Source organism: Oncorhynchus keta, chromosome 29 (assembly GCF_023373465.1).
Source record: "Oncorhynchus keta strain PuntledgeMale-10-30-2019 chromosome 29, Oket_V2, whole genome shotgun sequence".
NCBI classification, from domain to species: domain Eukaryota; kingdom Metazoa; phylum Chordata; class Actinopteri; order Salmoniformes; family Salmonidae; genus Oncorhynchus; species Oncorhynchus keta.
The window spans coordinates 36,660,340-36,684,396 of NC_068449.1; the positions used below are offsets into that span (position 1 = coordinate 36,660,340).

Here is a 24,057-nt window from a genome sequence, read left to right on the forward strand (position 1 = left end):
AGTCATTGGAACGACATTGTTGCAGAATTCATGCAGCAAGTTGTGATTCATTATGAAGGAGGCAGAGTGTTTTAACCCTATCCCAAAGCTTAACCTTTACCTTAACCATTTGGAATGAGTGCCTAACCTTAACCCTTAATGTAGTGCACATAGGTGCCATTGCCTGCCGTTTCGCCCTTGAGCAAGGTAACGCTACTTAACCCCCCACAACAACAGCTCCCAGAGCGCCCAATGTGGCAGCCCCCGCACCTCTCCAAAACCTCTATATGTATGCGTGTCTTTCAGAGGGGTTGGGTTAAAAGCGGAAGCACAATTTCGGTTGGACCTGGTGTGCAATTAACTAATAAAGTGATCTTCATGTTAACGTACTCAAAATGGCATGTACTATTGGCCACCAGTTGGTGTAGCGCACGTGTCCACAGTAGCCCGATTTCATCAAGTGCGTGGAGATCGCAGAAGAGATTTTATGTGGGCCTACAGTGGCCTACAGTCACACAAGAGAAGCAGTGAGTATGTGACAGTGTTGTTGTTTTTTTCTGCTTAGTGTCAAGGGGTTGTGAGGTGGGAGGAGCTATGGTAATAACAGCCAGCTGTGGCTCTCCTCTCATCTCCACTCCTCTCCTCCCCCTCTTCTCCTCTCTACTCCCCCTCTTCTCTTCCCCCCATTCTCCTCCCCTGATGGTATGTCATCCAAAGTCAAACATTAGACTGTTAAAACATTTGCATGGAGAAAAGAACCAGGTCTGGACGGATTTCCCATAAAATTGTATTCAACATTCTGGGACAAAGTTGTGCCCTATTTACTCAAATGACAACACTCAATTCAGTACTTCCTAGTTCCATGTATCAAACAGTTATTTCAGTTATATTTAAACAGGAACATCTGGAGAGTCACTTGGAGATTACAGACCTATACAGTAAGTTAAATCAATTGTGAATAAAATATCAACAAAACTCATAAGCAACAGAATAGCAAAAGTCTTGCCGGACCAGATACATATGAATCCAATGGGATTCATTAAAAATAGATAGAATAGAAACAAATACAACAATGTTTTAGTATAATACAATAGGCAAAAAAAACAAGATGTAAGATTTATCAATATTGGCTGTTGATGCTGAAATGGCTTTCGACCATCTTGTATGGCCTTTTCTATTCAAAACTTTGGAAGCCTTCAACTTTCCATCTAAAATGTAAAAAATCATACAAATATGATATAAATATCCGAAAGCAAAAATATACACAAAAAACATTATCTGATGAATTCGCTTTAGAAAGGGGCACAAGACATTGATGTTTTCTCTCCTCCCTCCTGTTTGTACTTAGGGTGGCATTTATTGTCATGAATCTTGCCCTGAAGGCAGCTCTGTAGGGTTGCCACTAACTGGTACAGCCACAAAGTCATAACCCTAACCCTAACCTTAACCACACTGCTAACCCTAATGCCTAACCCTAACCTTAAATTAAGACCAAAAAGCACATTTTTGTTTGCATGAAATGTTACAATATAGCCAATTTTGACTTTTCAGCTGGCCCATCAAGCTGAAATCGCTCAGTTCTGCCTCCAGGGCAAGATTCATGGCAATAAATGTCAACCTGCTGTTTTCACTGGCAATTCAACCGCTTGCAGAAAGAATTAGACAGGACCCAAACGTAACAGGTGTTGGTATTGGTAAGCATGAATATCAACTAAATGTATTTGCGGACGATCTCCTGATATACCTGACATACCTGATATTTTCAAAATACTCTAAAATCTCAGGATATAAAAACCCACCCCTATGGAATAATCAATCGTTGGATATCTTTTCAGAATTCACTGATAAATTGCCCACGTGGAAAACCAAAGGCACAGAAACCGTAAATTACTTGGTAATGGGAAATAAAATGATTTCCATGACAGAATTAAAAAGCAAGTTTGAACAGACGAATATAGAGATTTTCAAATACTTGCAATTTAAAAGTCGATCTGAAATCTATTTGAGTCCGAAAATGATACTCGTATGATAGGTCATAAGGTGAATGCACCAATTTGTAAGTCGCTCTGGATAAGAGCGTCTGCTAAATGACTTAAATGTAAATGTAAATAGGTAAGATATGCAAAGATTGCAGAGAGCCTATCCAACTGACAATCTCTGAGAAAAAAAATATTGGAACCAAGATCTAAAAAGAACTGATATTGGCACATGATGGAGGTAGTGTTGGAACAAAACTAATGAGATTACAGTTAATGAGAATGTATGCATAGTCCAGTATAAACAAATGTATAGAATTGATTATACAAGAGACAAAATTCACAAATTCTACAGCACAACGACAAGAGTCATGTCTTAATTGTAAAACGAGCAAAGACTCAATAACCTCACACCTCCTGGGAGTGCTGTAAAAGTCCAAAAATGATGGTCGGCGGTAGAAAGCTGGCTATCAGTTTTACAATTGAAGTTGACTTTTAATCCATCTATCTGTATTTTTCAAAGACGTGCCATATGAATGTGCGGTGAGATACCTACTGCGTTGGTTAATTCTTTTAGAAAAATGTTTTACTTAGAAACTGGAAATATAATGATCCTCCTTCGTTTAAGCGGCGATCAGCAGTGGGAACAATAACAAAGCCCCCCCCGCCCCTTGTTTCGGTAAAAAGCTGAGTGATTGGGCTGATTAAATGTAACCACTCTCAATTTCATAGACAGAGCTATGGATGCAAACGTGTTTTAACCATGTTTTGGGGCTATAGAGTGATTGGTTTCCATGTACTTTGTTTGCAGACATTGGAGTAAAACAAGCTTATATTTTGGGTTCTGATGAGGGGTATGACAGTTGAACTAAGCACTTGATGCATTTATAAAGTTATACTCTTCAAGAATCCATTTTTTGTATTTATTTAGTGCTCCCCAAGGCAGCAGCTGCTCTTCCTGGGGTCCAAACACATTAAGGCACTTACATCACACATAAAACAAAAGATGAAACAGTACCTCATTATTACGCCACTGTGTATATACAATACAAAATGTATAATAACACCATACAACAATATTACAATGTACGTATGTGTAGAGTGCGGGTTGTAGCGTGTGTCCGTATACGTGTGTCTTTAGCTGTGTGTATGTATCTCTCTTCACAGTCCCCGCTGTTCCATAAGATGTATGTTTTATCATGTAAAAAATCTGATCAGTTTACTGATGTGGAATACAGTTCCATGTGGTCTTGGTTCTATGTAGTACTGTGCGCCTCCCGTAGTCTGTTCTGGACTTGGGGACTGTGAAGAGACCTCTGGAGGCATGTCTTGTGGGGTATGCGTGTGTGTCTGAGCTGTGTGCTAGTAGTTTAAACAGACACCTCAGTGCACTCAGCATGTCAACACTTCTTACAAAAACAAGTAGTGATGAAGTCAATCTCTCCTCCACTTTGAGCCAGGAGAGATTTACTTGCATATTGTCAACGTTAGCTCTCCGTGTACATTTAAGGGGCAGGCGTGCTGTCCTGTTCTGAGCCAATTGTAGTTTTCCGAGGTCCCTCTTTTTGGCACCTGACCACACGACTGAACAGTAGTCCAGGTGCGATTAAACTAGGGCCGTAGGACCTGCCTTTGTTGATAGTGTTTTTAAGAAGGCAGAGAAGCACTTTATTATGGACAGACTTCTCCCCATTTGAGCTACTTTTGTATCAACATGTTTTGACCATGACAGTTTACAATCCAGTGTTACTCCAAATCAAATTGAATTTGTAACATGTGCCGAATACAACAGTAGAGCTTACAGTGAAATGCTTACTTACAAGCCCTTAACGAACAATGCAGTTTTAAGGAATAAAGTGTTAAGAAAGTATTTACTAAAATAAACTGAAGTGAAACAAATAAAAAATAATACGAAGACATTTATTTTTCGATAACTAATAATTAAGGAGCAACAATAAAATAGCGAGGCTTTATACAGGGGGTACCGGTACAGAGTCAAGGTGGAGGCTATATACAGGGGGTACCGGTACAGAGTCAATGTGGAGGCTATATACAGGGGGTACCGGTACAGAGTCAATGTGGAGGCTATATACAGGGGGTACCGGTACAGAGTCAATGTGGAGGCTATATACAGGGGGTACCGGTACAGAGTCAATGTGGAGGCTATATACAGGGGGTACCGGTACAGAGTCAATGTGGAGGCTATATACAGGGGGTACCAGTACAGAGTCAATGTGGAGGCTATATACAGGGGGTACCGGTACAGAGTCAATGTGGAGGCTATATACAGGGGGTACCGGTACAGAGTCAATGTGGAGGCTATATACAGGGGGTACCGGTACAGAGTCAATGTGCGGGGGTACCGGTTAGTCGAGGTAACTGAGGTAATATGTACATGTAGGTAGAGGTAAAGTGACTATGCATGGCTAATAAACAGAGAGTAGCAGCAGTGTAAAAATGGGGTGTGTGGTGGGGATAATGCAAATAGTTTGGGTAGCCATTTGATTAACTGTTCAGCAGTCTTATGGCTTAGAAGCTATTAAGAAGCCTTTTGGACCTAGACTTGGTGCTCCGGTACCGGTTGCCGTGCGCAATCAGAGAGAATAGTCTATCACTAGGGTGGCTGGAGTCCTTGGCAATTTGTTGGGCCTTCCTCTTACACCGCCTGGTATAGAGGTCCTGGATGGCAGGAAGCTTGGCCCCAGTGATGTACTGGGCCGTATGCACTACCCTCTGTAGTGCCTTGCGGACGGAGGCCGAGCAATTGCCATACCAGGTGGTGATGCAACCAGGATCTGAGGACCCAAATCTTTTCAGTCTTTTGAGGGGGAATAGTTGTTGTCATGCCCTCTTCACGAACAGTTTAGTCACATCAACTTGCTCAATTTCCACATTATTCATTACAGTATTTAGTTGAGGTTTAGGGTTTAGTGAATGATTTGTCCCAAATACAATGCTTTTAGTTTTTGAAATATTTAGGACTAACTTATTCCTTGCCACCCTTTCTGAAACTAACTGCAGCTCTTTGTTAAGTGTTGCAGTGATTTCACTAACTGTAGTAGCTGATGTGTATAGTGTTGAGTCATCCGCATACATAGACACACTGGCTTTTCTCAAAGCCAGTGGCATGTCAGTAGTAATGATTGAAAAAGTAAGAGGCCTAGACAGCTGTCCTGGGGAATACCTGATTCTACCTATATTATGTTGGAGGCTTCCATTAAAGAACACCCTCTGTGTTCTGTTAGACATTTAACTCTTTATCCACAATATATTAAGGGTTGTAAATCCATAACACATAAGTTTTTCCAGCAGCAGACTATGATCGATAATGGCAAAAGCAGCACTGAAGTCTACCAAAACAGTTCCCACAATCTTTTCATTATCAATTTCTTTCAGCCAATCATCAGTCATTTGGGTAAGTGCCGTGCTTGTTGAATGTGATCTGTTGTCAATTTGTTTACAGTAAAATAGCATTGTATCTGGTCAAACACAATTTTTCCAAATGTTTAAACAGGCTGATTGGTTGGCTATTGGAGCCAGTAAAGGGGGCTTTACTATTCTTGGGTAGATTTTCTATCCAAGTTGTCAGACCCTGGTGGCTTGTCATTGTTGATAAACAACAATATTTTTTTCACCTCTTCCACACTCACTTTATGGAACTCAAATGACAATGTTTGTCTTTCATAATTGTATCAGTTATACTTGGATGTGTAGTGTCTGTGTTTGTTGTTGTCATGCTAATCTTGCCAATGAAAAAAATCAATAAAGTAATTGGCAATATCAGTGGGTTTTGTGATGAATGAGCCATCTGATTCAATTAATAACGGAGCTGAGTTTGCCTTTTTGCCCAACATTTAATGTAAGGTGCTTCACAGTTTTTACTATCATTCTTTATATAATTTATCTTTGTTTCCTAGTATAGTTTCTTATTTTTATTCAGTTTAGTCACATGATTTCTCAATTTGCAGTTCGTTTGCCAGTTGGTTGTGCAGCCAGACTTATTTGCCATTCCTCGTGACTCATCCCTCTCAACCATAACATTTTACAATTCCTCATCAATCCACGGAGATTTAACACTATTTACAGTCATTTTTTTAATGTGTGCATGCTTATTAGTAACTGGAATAAGCAATTTCATAAATGTGTGAAGTGCAGCATCTGGTTGCTTATCATTACACACCACAAAAAAGCAAATATTCTTTACATCATCAACATAAGAATCACAACAAAACTTATTTTATGACCTCTTATACACTATATTAGGCCCAGCCTTTGGGACTTTGGTTTTCCTAGATTGGCTACTATATTGTGATCTCTATATCTGATGGATTTGGATACTGCTTTAAAGCAAATGTCTTCAGCATTAGTAAAGATATGATCAATACATGTTGATGATTTCATTCCTGTGCTGTTTGTAAATACCCTGGTAGGTTGACTGACAACCTGAATCAGGTTACAGGTACTGGTTACAGTTTGAAGCTTTTTCTTGAGTGGGCAGATTGATGAAAGCCAGTCAATATTTAAATCACCCAGAAAATATACGTCTCTGTTGATATCACATACATTATCAAGCATTTCACACATATTATCCAGATACTGAATGTTAGCACTTGGTGGTTTATAGCAGCTTCCCATATTAATTGGCTTTAGGTGAGGCAGATGAACCTGTAGCCATGTTACTTCAACAGTATTTAACATGAGATCCTCTCTTAAGTTTTACAGGAATGTCGTTCTGATTATTAACAGCAACACCTCCACCATTGGCATTTCTGTATTTTCTGTAGCCAAGATGATTCGGATGGACTCTATCATTCCTGTAGAATATCTTCTGTTTCCAGAAGGTGTCAAAAGTTAATTGTAAAAGTGATTACACCAGAGAGCTACAGTAATATTTTAGCCGGCCCAACGATGGTAAAATAATTGGCCCTCCTAATGTCGTTTCACCCGACATGGACTACAACAGTGTCAGCTTCCGGCAACTGTCGTAGAATGGTTGTAAGCAGCCGTGTAATGTCCTGTACCTGTGCCCCAGGATAGCACAGGGTTTTTGCCCCGGGAATCATGATATTCCTTATGATAGAACTGCCGATGATGAAAGCTGCTGCTGAAGAGGTCAGGCTCTTCTCTCGCCATGAGTGGTTTCGCAAACTCCTCGAGGACAGAGGAGTTTGCCCGATAGACCCGAGCCAGCAGTAGTATCCATGGTGGATGATGAATGAGCCGGAGTCTCAAGACAGCCTCACTGTCTGTTGAATGTGGTAGCTCTGAGGATCTGAGCCAGAGGTAGAAGCCATCGGTGAGGGATCCAGAACAGAGGGCGAAGGCGCAGGTACCTCCGGGTACCTTCGAAGCCCCCAGGGAGGAACTCGCCGAAGTCTCTGGATCCAGGGCGGTGAAGCTGTTTCTAGTCTGTGTCCGGTCCGAGCTTAACATCTCCAAGGAAGCCCCCCTTTCCAGAGGATGCTGTTTTTGATTTCCACGTATTCAGACCACTTCCCTTTTTCCACATTCTGTTACGTTACAGCCTATTCTAAAATGGATTAAATCATATTTTTTCCCTCATTAATTTACATACAATACCCAATAATGACAAAGAGAAAACAGGTTTTTATTAAATATAAAAAACAGAAATACCTTATTCGCAAAAGTATTCAGACCCTTTGCTATGAGACTCTAAATTGAGCTCAGGTGCATCCTGTTTCCATTGATCATCCTTGAGATGTTTCTACAATTGATTAGTGTCCACCTGTGGTAAATTCAATTGATTTGGAAAGGAACACCTCTCTATATAAGGTCCCACAGTTGACAGTGCATGTCAAAGCAAAAACCAAGCCATAAGGTTGAAGGAATTGTCCGTAGAGCTCCGAGACAGGATCGTGTCGAGGCACAAAACCAAAACAGTTCTGTAGCAGTGAAGGTCCCCAAGAACACAGTGGTCTCCATCATTCTTAAATGGAAGATGTTTGGAACCACCAAGACTCTTCCTATAGCTGGCCCCGCCCAGCCAAACTGAGCTATCTGGGGAGAAGGGCCTTGGTCGTGGAGGTGACCATGAACCTGATGGTCACTCTGAAAAAGCTCCAGAGTTCTTCTGTGGAGATGGGAGAACCTTCCAGAAGGATAACCATCTCTGCAACACCACCAATCAGGCCTTTATGGCAGAGTGGCCAGACGGAAGCCACTCCTCAGTAAAGGGCACATGACTGCTTGCTTGGAGGACTCTGACCATGAGAAACAAGATTCTCTGATCTGATGAAACCAAGATTGAACTCTTTGACCTGAATGCAAAGTGTGAAGTCTGGAGGAAACCTGGCACCATCCCTACAGTGAAGAATGGTGGTGGCAGCATCATGCTGTGGGGATGTTTTTCAGAGGCAGATACTGGGAGACTAGTCAGGATCGAGGGAAAGATGAACAGAGCAAAGTACAGTGAGATCCTTTTTTTGTATTTTTTTAACCCCCGTTTTCTCCCCAATTTCTATCTCGTCTCATCGCTGCAACTCCCCAACTGCCTCGGGAGGCGAAGGTCGAGTCATGCGTCCTCCGAAACATGACCACCAAACCGCACTTCTTAACACCCGCCGGCTTAACCCGGAAGCCAGCCCTATGGGACTCCCGATCACGGCCGGTTGTGATAAAGCACGGGATCGAACCCGGGTCTGTAGTGATGCAATCTAGCAATGTGATGCAGTGCCTTAGAACGCTGCGCACTCAGGAGGCCCCAGTACAGAGAGATCATTGATGAAAACCTGCTCCAGTGCGCTCAGGACCTCAGACTGGGGCGAAGGTTCACCTTCCAAACCGAACCACACAGCCAAGACAATGCAGGAGTGGCTCAAACTAACTGCAGCTCTTTGTTAAGTCTCTGAATTCTGTGACCCGTAGTTTTCCCTGAACTGGTAACCTAACCAGATAAAACTCCAGAACTTATACGGTATGACTGAGTTTTTCTAATCAGGTTTTTTTTTAAAGCTAGAAAATCTCATGTCCTTCTGGAGGATGAAAACCCTGTCAAACTGCAGAAATCTTGTACTTGTTCATATTAATTATATTTTAAAGGACTAGAATAATTTCTTATACACAGACACAGAAAAAGCAACATGATTGGACAATAAAACTCACAGGGCTGAGTCGTGTAGTCCTGCCCTATGCAACTGTAAGCCTAATAAAAAATGTACTCACAGGCTATGTTATTTTGTTTATTCATTAATTCTAGTTAATAATTGTGGAGTAAAAAAGTCTAGGTAGCCTAGTCAGCCTGAGTTTGAATACAAATCAAATGGATCCCATTCACGTTTTCTCACAAACAAATGGGCTATAAATACACAACGTTACTGCTTCGTTTAGCCTGGCCAGAGGGACAGGGTGCATAGAAGGCTAGATGCAACTGCAACTGCTGTTAGTACCTTTCAGTTGATCAGACTGAAAAATAGTCTAGTTTCCATGCAATAGAGCATGTCAGATCGCTTGTGTTTAGGTATCTAGGCTGCTCCATTTATGTAAGAGTTTTTGCTTGTGTCTGTCGGGAGTGATGTGTTTATCGCGCTAGCTAAATAAATATCGGAGGAAAGTGGAGAGCAAGCCTTGAGTTCTGTGCGACCTGAGATTTCTGTGAATCTGATTGCTCAAGACACACAAAGAGCCTACTTATTGTGCGCAAGTTGACAAATGATGAGGCAGATCAGTCTAAAAAAAACAAAGCTTTGCTTATTGAAGCTTTGCGTCAATATATTTTACAAAAGTAAATCAAAAGTGGTGTCACACCTGATTGAGAAGGACTGTGGCAAATGTCACCTCGCCACACGCTTTCCGGCAGGCCTGGGTCTATAGGTCTATTCTTTCTCATTCAGCACACTATGGTGTCTGAGCTTCAGTTATGAAAGGGCCTACAACAGAGATGTTCGGTTACCTCTGTTTTTATTTTCTACCTGTCAGTTAATGGATTCATGTTTGGCCTGAGAGTCTGAATCAGAGAAGATTAAGGTCATCCTCAGGGGCCATGGCCATTGTCTCCAGAGTCCAGACAGCTACGTCATTCTGACACGTCTAACATCCCTGAGACAATAGGGCCATGGGGGGTGAATAGACTTCTGACCCGGTCTGCAGACATTGATATCAGGTGCTAAGGTGGCAGGCAATTGTGACTAGCTAGCCCACGCGTGACTAGCTACAGGTCAGGTAGAACTCTTATGAATGATTGAGGTGAACATTGCTCTTGTGTTGCTGACTCGCTGTGTTTTTCTCCAGAGGTTAAACTACTGTGACTATCTAGCCTTGAGTTGTGACTTGCCTACAGGTAGACTCCTATGAATGATTGAGGGGATCCATTGGTCCTCTGTGGCTGATTCACTGTGTTTTCTCGCCAGATGCTAAGGTGACTATAGCTACTGTGACTGTAGTCGCTGTCTTCTCATAGCTGCTGAGGCTGGCCAGCGAGACTACTGTGACTATTGGCTAGGCCAGAGGTACACTATTGATTGATTGCTCCTATGTGACTCACTGTGTTTCCCTCTAGATGTGGAGCAGAAGGAGGAGGAGGGAGTGGATGCAATCAAGAACGAGGTACGTCATCCACTGTCTTCATTCTGCTGTGTTGTGTTACGTCGTCAGTCAATCAGTCAATCAATGGCTCGGTCTCTGTAGGTGTGTCGATTCTCCACCCTTCTCGTGAAGTGTGCACTTGTACAGTTTCTTAGTTTCTGGCATGGATTTAACAATGGTGGAAACGCCCTCCAGTGAATGCTTACATCAAGTCTATGCTTGATGGGGAGTGTTGAAGTAAGAGGCTCCTGGAAGAGGGTGTAGCCTCAGTCAGGGCCTTCGTTAGGACGGACCACATGTTAGGGGATGGTGATGCTGGACTAGGGGGAAGGTTTCCTTTAGTAGATGATTTGTATAATATCACAACCTCTTGGACTTGTGAAATGGTACCTAATGGAGTATAGATCTGACATATCAAATACACTTTGGTGCCCAGTTTGACACGGAAGGTCCTCGCGTTAGTCGATGGCGTCAAGCAGGCTCGCCACGCCAGGCTGCGATTGGTCGAGACTGTAGCGGGTTGCCACGGCTCTGGAAGAGACAGTTTGTGCTCCTTGCTGTTTGACCAATTGCACATTGGCTACAGTTTTGTGAACGAGTCATCATCTCTTTCTCGAGGACACACCTCATCCCTCCACACCCAAAAAAGAAAAATAGCAAATAATTGCTACTCCGCCTTGCTAGCAGTCGTATTAGCCAGCAGTTTCAGCAGTGATAGCATGAAACTTTGCTTGCGTCATCTTCCTCCTCTGCAAACATGCAAAATCTTAGCAGAGCAAACAAGCATCAAACTAATACTTTAGTTCATTTCTTTATTTTGGTTTTCTTCTTTGTATCCCTTTAAACAGGGAGTTGGAGGCCCTGGGACAGGCAGGCTGCGTGGCTCCGTCAGTCTGCGTCAGAGGCCCATTCCCAGGGTAACCTTCCAGGCCGGGGACCCATATTACATTAGCAAGAGGACCAGGGAGGAGTGGCTGGCTAAATGGAAGATGGAGGTGAGTACAGTGCCACCCACCGGCTGGCTGTCTCGCCACTGTCTCAGGCAGGCTTTGACTCTTAGGGGTGCCCAAACTGCCCATTGTGTCTTGGGGATGATTGTGTGGGCTCTAGAGCTCACCACAACGATTTCGTATGGGGACGATTGGTTCCCAGTCCTCTCTAGCCATCCTGTTATTCAAACCTGGTCTCAGGGACTACAGATGGTTCAGAGCTGCCTGTCTGTTAGGGTTAGCAATAGTCCCAATAGACAGGGCATTCATAGCCGAGTGAAGCCGTATTTGTTGGGTGCTTTCACAGCCAAGTGTATTTGATGGGTCATTTGATTTATCATTGAGGTACCATTTATTTCATTGGCTTTGTAGGGTGTTTGAGTCTCCTGGAGTTTCCTTCCTGTCTTTGTAGGGCCTACTTCAGTGCACCATTGTTGGCCAATGATAAATGACCACTAATTGTTGTTGCTCACTCGGGTTTTCTGTTGCCTCAGTTTAGTTCCCACTATACAGCCCAAAGTCACGTTATAGTCATGGTCCAAGCTGTGAACTTGCCCCAGTCAGAGACTAATCTAGCCCCCACCTAAATCCAAACTCATTTTAAGTTTATTTGCCATGTAATAAGCTAATTGTAAACCTTACTCACCAGTAAGAATCTAAACTAAGGAGAGCGAACCAATAAGATAATTTACAAGATCATTCTTACCACATTTGCACACACTGTATATAGATTGTTTTCTATTGTGTTATTGACTGTACGTTTGTTTATCCCATGTGTAACTCTGTGTTGTTGTTTGTGCCGCACTGCTTTGCTTTATCTTGGCGAAGTCGCAGTTGTAAACGAGAACTTGTTCTCACCTGGCCTACCTGGTGAAATACAGGTGAAATTAATAAAAAAACACATATATATATTGTGACTAAAAAGCAAGTTCTTCCATTGTTACAACCACTTCAATATGCACTGAGTGTACAAAGCATTAGGAACATCTTCCTAATATTGAGTTGCACCCTCTTTTTGCCCCAATATGTCAGGGCAAGGACTCTACAAGGTGCTGAAAGCCTTCCACAGGGATGCTGGCCCATGTCAACTCCAATGTTTCCCACAGTTGTGTCAAGTTGGCTGGATGTCCTTTGCGTGGTGGACCATTCTTGATACACACGGGAAACTGTTGAGTGTGAAAACCCCCAGTATCGTTGCAGTTCTTGACCCACTCAAACACATATTTGATGTAGGCTACTGCACATTGCACACAACAGAAAAACTGAAAAACCCATAGCTATAGCTAGCTATATGCTCTCTTGGGTAAATAAATTAAACTAGCTCCAGTATGCTAACCTTCTTTGAGTGTGAATTGTACTGTGTTGTATTATACTGGACTGGAATTACCCACATCGTTCAAACCATGATAGAGCGGAAGAAGAGAACATGCGAATCTGGTGCAGCACATGCGGCCGACAAAGTTAGAGATATAGGCTAGCGTATCTTATTTTAATTTTGAAATATAATAAGACCTAATTGTATAATTAGTAGGCTGACACATACCTTTCATAATATTTCCCCTCGTGTTATTAGCATACCTCCTCTTTCTCTCTCTTGTTGCTGCATTCCTTCCTCGCTTTCAACTGTTAAATGACTTAAGTTTCGTTGTCATTATCTCCATCATTCTAACGTCACCCTTGAAAAATATAGGACTAGAATTAGATGCAGAAGGCTTTCACTTCTCTTCACGATGAATGAGTGATTATGGTCTGAAAAAAATAACTGCTGTAGCCTACCGCCATCTCGCGTTCGCTCGTCTTTCAAACTATCCATGAGTTCTATTGGCTGCTATATTTAACATTCAGCAAACAAGAGCTTGCCTTCCTCTTCGAATAGTCTACAGGTATAAGAAATGAAAAACAAATCATGTTCAGCAAGCTATTCTTTTTATTTATTTATTTTATTTAACCTTTATTTAACCAGGTAGGCTAGTTGAGAACAAGTTCTCATTTACAACTGCGACCTGGCCAAGATAAAGCAAAGCAGTTCGGCGAAGTAATTAAAATATAGCAATTAAACACTGGAATGGTAGATGTGCAGAAGATAAATGTGAAAGTAGAGATACTGGGGTGCAAAGGAGCAATATATATAAATACATACAGTATGGGGATGAGGTAGTTGGATGGGCTATTTACAGATGGGCTATGTACAGGTACAGTGATCTGTGAGCTGCTCTGACAGCTGGTGCTTAAAGCTAGTGAGGGAGATATGAGTCTCCAGCTTCAGTGATTTTTGCAGTTCGTTCTGGGGGTGACCAGTGAGATATACCTGCTGGAGCGCGTGCTACGGGTGGGTACTGCTATGGTGACCAGTGAGCTGAGATAAGGCGGGGCTATACCTAGCAGAGGCTTGTAGATGACCTGGAGCCAGTGGGTTTGGCGACGAGTATGAAGCGATTCTAGTCTAGCTTTTCCTGCATGGGACTTCAAGAGCTAAGGAGTGTTTTTTAAGGAGGTCTGCAGAGCACAGGGGATTGCGCAAGAGACAGAGGCTAGAAGTTAGGTGCTTATTTTGCGTAACCCTTCATTAGTTTGCTAAATATAAGACTAATACTGCCTTGAATGTATTACCTGAAAGAGGTAGGCAAGCATATCTATATATAGGGCTATATATCAATCTAGAACAGGATCATCTATTTTGAATGCAATTTGAATGGAGTTGACGGAGAGATAGAAAGACTGCTAGAGTGCTCGCACATGCAATGATAGGCTGTTTCAAAACTCTGCACCTGCAATAAAACAATCTTTACCATTCAAAAACAAGGTGACCCCCAAAAAGCCAGATGGAGATGGGTAAATTACATGCGCATTTGAGCTTTATATTACTGTAGCATAGGCCATGCTGCAGCAAATGTAGGCCTGCCTGTCACAAGAAAAAGAGTTACCACGATGAGACGATTGGTCTCCGTGCGTTGTGAACTGCGCTCCGTACTGAGATGGTCTGTCCCCACCCACCCTGAGCGTTGATTCATCAAGACAGATTTAGACATCGCATGTCATTTAACAGTTCCATTTCACGCCACGCTGTTCATATAAATCATTAGTATAATTGACCGGTTTCTCGCAGTTATTTATCTCGGGAGAAGAGAGTTGTTTTGGGCAGTAAACGCCGGTGGGTCTCAGTAGCCGGGTTCCCGCCATTCAACCCTAATCTACACTGATTGAAGTGGTTTTAACAGGTGACATCAATAAGGGATCATAAGCTTTCCCCTGGATTCACCTGGTCAGTCTATGTAATGGAAAGAGCAGGTGTTCCTAATGTTTTGTACACTCAGTGTAGTTAATATTGCAGTTGTGTGGTACACCCCTGTAATAGGCTATTGCATTTGTATTTATTTAAACATGCCTCCTCCTGAATGTGACTACACAGCATCCTACTAACCTGATGTGACAATGTACTTTACAGCTTGTTCAGGTTTTGTGTTTCAGATCATTCATAACTCCCAAAACAATATGTCGTAAATCCTTGTAAATGTCTCTCTCTCTCTCTCTCTCTCTCTCAATTCAATTCGGGGCTTTATTGGAATGGGAAACATGTGTTTACATTGCCAAAGCAAGTGAACTAGAAAGTAAATAAAATTTAAAAAATGAACACTCTAAACATTGCACTCACAAAAGTTCCAAAGGAATAGAGACATTTCAAATGTCATATTTCGGCAATATACGGTGTTGTATCGATGTGCAAATAGTTCAAGTACAAAAGGGAAAATAAATAAACATAAATATGGGTTGTATTTACAATGGTGTTTGTTCTTCACTCTCTCTCTCTCTCTCCCCCCTCTCCTCCTTCACATCAGGAACATGTAGTGATTTGTGTGATTTCATTTCAGATCATTCATAACTCGTTCCATAAACAATATGTCATAAATCCTTGTAAATGTATCCTTGTAAATCACTCTCTCTCTATCTCTCTCTCTTGCTCATTTTCTCTCTCTCTCTCTCTCTCTCTCTCTCTCTCTCTCTTCTCTCTCTTTCTTTCTTTCTTTCTTTCTTTCTCTCTCTCTCTCTCTCAGGCTCTCTCTCTCTCTCTTACTTTCTTTCTTTCTTTCTCCCCCTCTCTCTCTCAGGCTCTCTCTCTTTCTTTCTTTCTTTCTTTCTTTCTTTCTTTCTTTCTTTCTTTCTTTCTCTCTCTCTCTCTCTCTCTCTCTCTCTCTCTCTTACTTTCTTTCTTTCTTTCTCCCCCTCTCTCTCTCAGGCTCTCTCTCTTTCTTTCTTTCTTTCTTTCTTTCTTTCTTTCTTTCTTTCTTTCTTTCTCTCTCTCTCTCTCTCTCTCTCTCTCTCTCTCTCTCTCTCTCTCTCTCTCTCTCTCTCTCAGGCTCTCTGTCTCTTTCTCTCTCTCTGTTTCTCTCTCCCTCCCTTCTCCCCTCTCTGTTTCTCCCTCCCTCCCTCCCTCCCTCCCTCCCTCCCTCCCTTCTTCATGTCAGGAACATGTAGTGAGACTCACTGTTACATAATGAGTGGCTGTGACCATGGCAACAAGATGGGGCCTACCATTCTGTACCCCCCAGTACTCAGTTCTGCCATTGGAGCAGGCTTGGGGTGAACCCATAAAAGTGTCTGGTAGGGGGAAATATTGGCAAATTAGCAGGACATGCTGGGGTCTCACGAGTGAAACGATGTAAAGAACCAGAGAAACAGGCAGCTGGGTCTAGGCAACTCAGAGGCTGTTTTTCTTTCACATAAAGGATTTAAAAATCACAAGATGACATAAGAGGACACTGCACATAAATACGCATGTGTAAGAAGAAATAGTCAGTATTTTGTTATTGAGAACATTACATTTTTTTGTGATATAATTCCATAAGGATGCATTTGTAGTGGTGGCATTGCAGCCCTGTGCTCAGGATTTAACAGAGAAGGTAAAGAAGCTTGCTGGTTTTGACTGTGTTGTTGCTGCTGGGGACAGGGCATCAGGTTCACTGTGCTGCTGGAGCTGACGGGGGAAGGAGGAGGAGAGGAAGAAGAGATTTCTTAACTGAAAGGGTTAGCTTAAAGGGGAACAATCCCTTTCTGCTCTCTTCTTCCGCTTTCGCAGAGAGAGAGTGAGAGAAACGATCCCTCGTTTTATGTGCCTTTCCTTGTGTTACAGTGAGTGGACTTTTCTCTCCTTCCTCCCACCCCTCATTCTTCTCCTATAACCCCTCCCCCAGCCCCAGCTATGGAAATGAACTCTGTGAAGATGAGATTTGCTGCAAATTTCCAGCCCTGCTTGCAAGACAGCCTCTTGGCTCTCCGCCAACATTTTGCAAATCCTCTCTAGCCAACCAGAATTCCTGTCGGTAGTCACCTGACCCTGAATTCCCAGACAAAGAAATGTTCATGCTTCTTTCTCTTCTTTTTTTGAGCGATCTCCTCTACCCGGAGTGGGGGGTAAAAAATTGCAGCCCTACATTGGATTAAAAGGGTCGTGTGTTGGCGTGTATGGGTATGTGCATTGCATTATTTGTTCGATAACATGGTGGTGGTTAGTGTGCATGAGAGATTAGCCCGCGTACAGCGAGGGGAATATGCTGATTTAAGGTATTTCCACTAGAGACCATCTGCTCTCCCTCAGCAGCTTAAAGGGAAACCGTCACTTAGAAAAAGGAAAGTGAGAGCACAGTGATTTGCAGAAGTGCTGAGAAAAAGTGCTCATGCTTGAAAAAAAAAAAGTTTTTTTGAGACGGGAAGAACGTGATCCAGAGCGGTGTTTTGTGCAGAAGGTGTTTCCTGTTTCACAGCAGTGGCAGTAAGAGTTATTTCTGTTTTAGCAGCAGTAGCAGTAAGAGTTATTTCTGTTTTAACAGCAGTAGCAGTAAGAGTTAGTTATTTCTGTTTTAACAGCAGTAGCAGTAAGAGTTAGTTATTTCTGTTTTAACAGCAGTAGCAGTAAGAGTTAGTTATTTCTGTTTTAACAGCAGTGGCAGTAAGAGTTAGTTATTTCTGTTTTAACAGCAGTAGCAGTAAGAGTTAGTTATTTCTGTTTTAACAGCAGTAGCAGTAAGAGTTAGTTATTTCTGTTTTAACAGCAGTGGCAGTAAGAGTTAGTTATTTATGTTTTAACAGCAGTAGCAGTAAGAGTTAGTTATTTCTGTTTTAACAGCAGTGGCAGTAAGAGTTAGTTATTTCTGTTTTAACAGCAGTGGCAGTAAGAGTTAGTTATTTCTGTTTTAGCAGCAGTGGCAGTAAGAGTTAGTTATTTCTGTTTTAACAGCAGTAGCAGTAAGAGTTAGTTATTTCTGTTTTAACAGCAGTGGCAGTAAGAGTTAGTTATTTCTGTTTTAACAGCAGTGGCAGTAAGAGTTAGTTATTTATGTTTAACTCGCAGTGGCAGTGAGAGTTATTCCTGTTTAACAGCAGTGGCAGTAAGAGTAAGTTATTTCTGTTTTAACAGCAGTGGCAGTAAGAGTTAGTTATTTCTGTTTTAGCAGCAGTGGCAGTAAGAGTTAGTTATTTCTGTTTTAACAGCAGTAGCAGTAAGAGTTAGTTATTTCTGTTTTAACAGCAGTAGCAGTAAGAGTTAGTTATTTCTGTTTTAGCAGCAGTGGCAGTAAGAGTTAGTTATTTCTGTTTTAGCAGCAGTGGCAGTGAGAGTTATTCCTGTTTAACAGCAGTGGCAGTAAGAGTTATTTCTGTTTAACAGCAGTAGCATTAAGAGTTAGTTATTTCTGTTTAACACCAATGGCAATACGAGTTATTTATTACTGTACATGTTATATCACTTGTGTTAGTGTTGTGTTAGTGTTGTGTTATGCATGGCAGTATATACAGTGCCTTCAGAAACCTTTTCTTTTTTCAAGTTGAGTTGGCAGTAAGAGTTAGTTATTTCTGTTTAACTCGCAGTGGCAGTGAGAGTTATTCCTGTTTAACAACAGTGGCAGTAAGAGTAAGTTATTTCTGTTTTAACAGCAGTGGCAGTAAGAGTTAGTTATTTCTGTTTTAACAGCAGTAGCAGTAAGAGTTAGTTGTTTCTGTTTTAACAGCAGTAGCAGTAAGAGTTAGTTGTTTCTGTTTTAACAGCAGTGGCAGTAAGAGTTAGTTATTTCTGTTTAACTCGCAGTGGCAGTGAGAGTTATTCCTGTTTAACAGCAGTGGCAGTAAGAGTTAGTTATTTCTGTTTTAACAGCAGTAGCAGTAAGAGTTAGTTGTTTCTGTTTTAACAGCAGTGGCAGTGAGAGTTAGTTATTTCTGTTTTAACAGCAGTAGCAGTAAGAGTTAGTTATTTCTGTTTTAACAGCAGCGGCAGTGAGAGTTATTCCTGTTTAACAGCAGTGGCAGTAAGAGTTATTTCTGTTTAACAGCAGTAGCATTAAGAGTTAGTTATTTCTGTTTAACACCAATGGCAATACGAGTTATTTATTACTGTACATGTTATATCACTTGTGTTAGTCTTTTTTTTCTGTTTAGATAAGCTACATGCTTATACAATACATTGAATGTGTATGTACACGATCACACATCCATTATAGATTTGAATAGTTATACGTACGTTATACATGTTCTGACATATAGTTTGCAGTTGGGAAGTTTTGATTGTGGCGATTGAATAACTGAACCGGCTGAACTGGGAGAAAGTTCACTACTAGGCCCCACCCCCCATCCCATGTGTTTTCAGTGGTTAACTTACTCTTAAAACATACCAGAATAAGACATTTCTAATCACCTTCTTTGTTGTAGACTGTTGTGATTCTATAGATCTATAGAATTGTGTATGGATTTAAAAATAAAAAAAAATGACCGATTAAATCGCACACTTTAATACTTTACATGGTAAAATGTCTTCATGGAAACTCCTTTTCAGATGATTAAAAGCTTTTCAAGTTATTTTTTAAAGCCATTTAACCAAGCTCCTCAGGAGGCAGTTTTAAGAATGCCACTTGTGGATTCATAGCGAACTATGTTTATATATTCATGACCGACCCTGTAATATTCCTAATTGTCTCCTAAAAGGACCTAATACAATGGGGACCAGGTGGCGTCTTTCTGGATGTGTGACCCGCTGTGTGGTGTGCGCATGCAAAGACCCCCCAACCCCCCCCCCCGACGCCAGGGTCAGTAATAAAAATACACAGCCATTGTCGGGCGTAAAGGCAAAGATCTGAGCTAATGAATTCTATTGCCACATTGCTACACGTGGTTCTGCTCTCTTAATCTGTGTGTGGAGGCATTTTAAGGGGTTCAATTCCGACCTGAAAGCAGCTTTCTGGATCACAGTTCAGGATCTTCTGATCCTAACATCTGTGAACTAGAATGCTACCTCACATCTCTTCCGGGAACCTCCATTGATTTCTTCACGTGTGGAAAAAAGATGGTTGTGTCTATTGCTTTGCAAACACAAAACCCAGCCTGTACCCAGCCTGTCATATAGTAGTATACAGATAGATATAATTCCACAAGACAATGTGCAGTTGTGTAGGAGGACGTTGTGTGAGACAAATGACTAGGTCAGCCCTTTAGTTAATTAATCTGGTAACACTAGACATGAAGCTGCTCTTATGCCTTTGTAGTAACACTGTAGTTACTGCAGCAATAACATAGCCCTTGGTATAAGTAAGAAAAGCATAGCCATTGGTGTACAGTACACATACATGGAAACTGTAACAAAGCCAGTCTATGAATGAGTAGCAGTTCTTATTGCCTGACTTTGCAGTCTATCACCATGTAGTTGCGCTGTGGGTATCATGGTGTACAGAACTACAGGGACGTGAGAAGTTTCCCTTCTATTGTGTCCTCGACATGTCCACAGTCAGGAAGTCAGTCAGAGGAATGGAAGGCTTTTTCACCATTAAACTAACCCATATTGCAATCACACCCAGGTACAGACAGTACACTGAACAAAAATATAAAATGTTGGTCCCATGTTTCCCATAAACTGAAATAGAAGATCCCAGAAATGTTGTGCACAAATGTGTATTTCATCCCTGTTAGTGAGCATTTCTCATTTCCCAAGATAATCCATTCACCTGACAGGTCTGGCATATCAAGCTGATTATACGGCATGATCATTACACAGGTGCACCTCGTGCTGGGGACAATAAAAGGACACTCTAAAATCTGCTGTCTTGTCACACAACAGAATGCTACAGATGTCTCAAGTTGAGGGATTGTGCAATTGTCATGCTGACTGAAATAATTGTATGTTAATTTCTCTACTATAAGCTGCCTCCAACGTTGTTTTAGAGAATTTGGCAGTACGTCCAACCGGCCTCACAACCGTAGACCACATGTATGGCGTTGTGTGGTTGAGCGGTTTGCTGATGTCAAAGTTATGAACAGTGTGCCCCATGGTGGTGTGGGGTTATGGTAGTGGCAGGCGTAAGCTACGGAGAACGAACACAATTGAATTGTTTCGATGGTAATTTGAATGCACAGAGATACCGTGACGAAATCCTGAGGCCCATTGTGCCATTCATCCGCTGCCATCACCTCACGTTTAGGCATAATAATGCTCGGTCCCATGTCGCAAGGATCTGTACACAATTCCTGGAAGTTGAAAATGTCCCAGTTCTTCCATGGCCTGCATACTCACCAGACATGTCACCCATTGACAGTAGTGGAGAAGGTGGACAGTTAAGTTCCTCGGCGTACCCATCACAGACAAACTGAAATGGTCCACTCACACAGACAATGTGGTGAAGAAGGCACAACGGCGCCTCTTCAACCTCAGGAGACTGGAGAAATGTGGCTTGTCACCAAAAACCCTGGCAAACTTTTATAGATGCACAATTGAGAGCATCCTGTCGGGCCGTATCACCGCCTGGTACGGAAACTTGCACCGCCCTCAACCGTAAGGCTCTCCAGAGGGTAGTGAGGTCTGCACAACGCATCACCGGGGGCAAACTACCTGCCCTCCAGGACACCTACACTCCCCGATGTCACAGGAAGGCCATAAAGATCATCAAGGACAACAACCACCCGAGCCACTGCCTGTTCACCCCGCTGCCATCCAGAAGGTGAGGTCAGTACAGGTGCATCAAAGCTGGGACCGAGAGACTGAAAAACAGCTTCTATCTCAAGGCCATCAGACTGCTAAACAGAAATGACTAACTCAGAGAGGCTGCTGCCTACATTGAGACTCACTAGTCACTTTAAACAATGACACTTTAATAATGTTTACATATCTTACATTACTCATGTATATACTGTATCTTATATCAACTATTGCATCTTGCCTATGCCGCTCGGCCATCGGTCATCCATATATTTATATGTACATATTCTTATTCCATCCCTTTAGATTTGTGTGTATTAGGTAGTTGTTGGGGAATTGTTAGATTACTTGTTAGATATTACTGCACGGTCAGAACTAGAAGCACAGGCATTTCGCTACACCATTTCCTAGCAAGTAGATACTTTTACTAAATAGAGTGGTTTTCTTTTTAGCATCCATGCATGGTGTCATTTTCTGTGGTTATCTCTGATATGGCACATACTGTGTCCTCAGAAAGTATTCATACCCCTTGATTTATTCCACATTTTGATGTGTTGCAGCCTGAATTCAAAATGTATGACTTTTTTTTTTAAATCACCCATCTACACACAATTCCCCATAATGACAAAGTAAAAACATGTTTTTAGAAATGTTTTCATATGTATCAAATGAAATACAGAAATGTTTAATTTACCTAAGTATTTACACCCCTGAGTCAATACATGTTAGAATCACCGGCAGCGATTACAGCTGTGAGTCTTTCTGGGTAAATTTCTAGGAGCTTTGTACACCTGTATTGTACAATATTTGCCCCTATTCTTTTCAAATTACTTCAATCTCTGTCAACTTGGTTGTTGATCATTGCCAGACAACCATTTTCAAGTCTTACCATAGATTTTCAAGCAAATGTAATCGGCCACTCAGGAACATTCACTGTCTTCTTGGTAAGCAACTCCAGTGTAAAGTTGGCCTTGTGTTTTAGGTTGTTGTCCTGCTGAAAGGCAAATTAATCTAGGATTTTGTCTGTGCTTAGCCCCACTCCGTTATATTTTTTATCCTGAAAAACTCCCTAGTCGTTAACGATTACAAGCATACCCATATCATGATGCAGCCACCACTTTGCTTGAAAATATGGAGAGTGGTACTCAGAGTTATATTGGATTTGCCCAAACATAAAACTTTGTATTCAGGACAAAAAGTGAGTTGCTTTGCCACATTTTTTGCAATATTACTTGTTGCCTTGCCTTGTTGCAACAGGAATCATGTTTTGGAATATTTTTTATTTTGTCCAGGCTATCTTCTTTTCACTCTGTCATTTAGGTTAGTATTGTAGAGTAACTACAATGTTACAATGTTACAATGTAATCCTCAGTTCTCCTATCACAGCCATTAAACTTTGTAAGTGCTCGACTGAGGGACCTTACAGATAAATTGTATGTGTGGGGTACAGAGATGAGGTAGTCATTAAAAAAAATCATGTTAAACACCATTATTGCACATAGTCCATGCTACTTATTATGTGACTCGTTAAGAAACTGTTTACTCCTGAACCTATTTAGGCTTGCCATAACAAAGGATTTGAATACTTATTGACTCAAGACATTTTAGTTTTCCAGTTTTTATTAATTTGTAAAAATGACTAAATACGTAATTCCACTTTTGATACTATGGGGTGACAAAAAGGCCAGTGACACAATAAATCTTAATTTAATCTGTTTTAAATTCAGGCGGTAACACAACAACATGTGGAAAAAGACCAGGAGTGTGAATGCTTCTTGAAGTCGCTGTAGGTGCTGCTAGCTGCTTTTTCTGAGGTTGTCAGTGGCAGCGTGTCTAGATGATAAATACTGCCTTGTCTCTTCTCTCTACTACCTCCTTTGCTCTAGAGAGCCAGTCTTGCAGGCTGCCTGCCTGGTGTAGCTGCACTCATACGAGAGAGAGGCCCTCAAAAGGGGGCATTTACAACTGGGGGAAAAGGCCAGAGACAGATATCTGGTTCTTATAGCCCCTGTACTCTACTCCTCCCCCACCAGACTTTGGTAGAGTCAGTTTTCCATTGATTTTGAAGATAAATAACCCACTAGCAGCAACCCGGAGAGAGCAGTTACTCCCCCAAATTTGCCAAAATGACCACCACATTACAGGATTTTCCTCACTTTCTTTGAAATCCCCCCTGAACTTACTGACCCTTATTTTACTTGTAAGATGGGGGAGAATTACAGGAGGGTAGAATGAGCCAATTTGAAGCTGGGGATGATTAGGTGGCCATGATGGTGTGAGGGCCAGATTGGGAATTTAGCCAGGACACCGGGGTTAACACCCCTACTCTTACGTCAAGTGCCATGGGATCGTGAGCGACAACAGTGAGTCAGGAATCCCATTTTAACATCCCATCCGATAGACAGCGCCATATGCAGGGCAATGTCCCCTTCACTGCCCTGGGGATCTCCTTAGACGAGAGTGCCCCCTACTGGACCTCCAACACCATTTCCAGCAGCATCTGGTCCCCCAAACAGGACCGACCCTGTGTAGCTTCAGAGGAAAGCCAGCAGTGGGATACAGGGTGGTATGCTTACTTACTGTCCCACCAGATGGCCTACTACATTAGCAATGAGTCTGAAAC

At 41.9% G+C, this 24,057-nt stretch overlaps 1 protein-coding gene across 6 annotated transcripts in view; it reads left to right on the forward strand.

The window, feature by feature from the left end:
* LOC118362859 (DNA (cytosine-5)-methyltransferase 3A-like) overlaps positions 1-24,057 on the forward strand; it is a 72,295-nt gene that overhangs the window by 26,985 nt on the left and 21,253 nt on the right. For 4 of the 6 annotated variants that reach the window (XM_052486505.1, XM_052486506.1, XM_035743537.2 and 1 more), the window contains exons 5-6: positions 10,471-10,517; positions 11,345-11,491. In XM_052486505.1, coding sequence (XP_052342465.1) covers positions 10,471-10,517; positions 11,345-11,491 — 194 coding nt within the window. The remainder of the gene's footprint in view (positions 1-10,470; positions 10,518-11,344; positions 11,492-24,057) is intronic. The other 2 variants (XM_052486508.1, XM_052486509.1) reach the window with 1 other exon arrangement.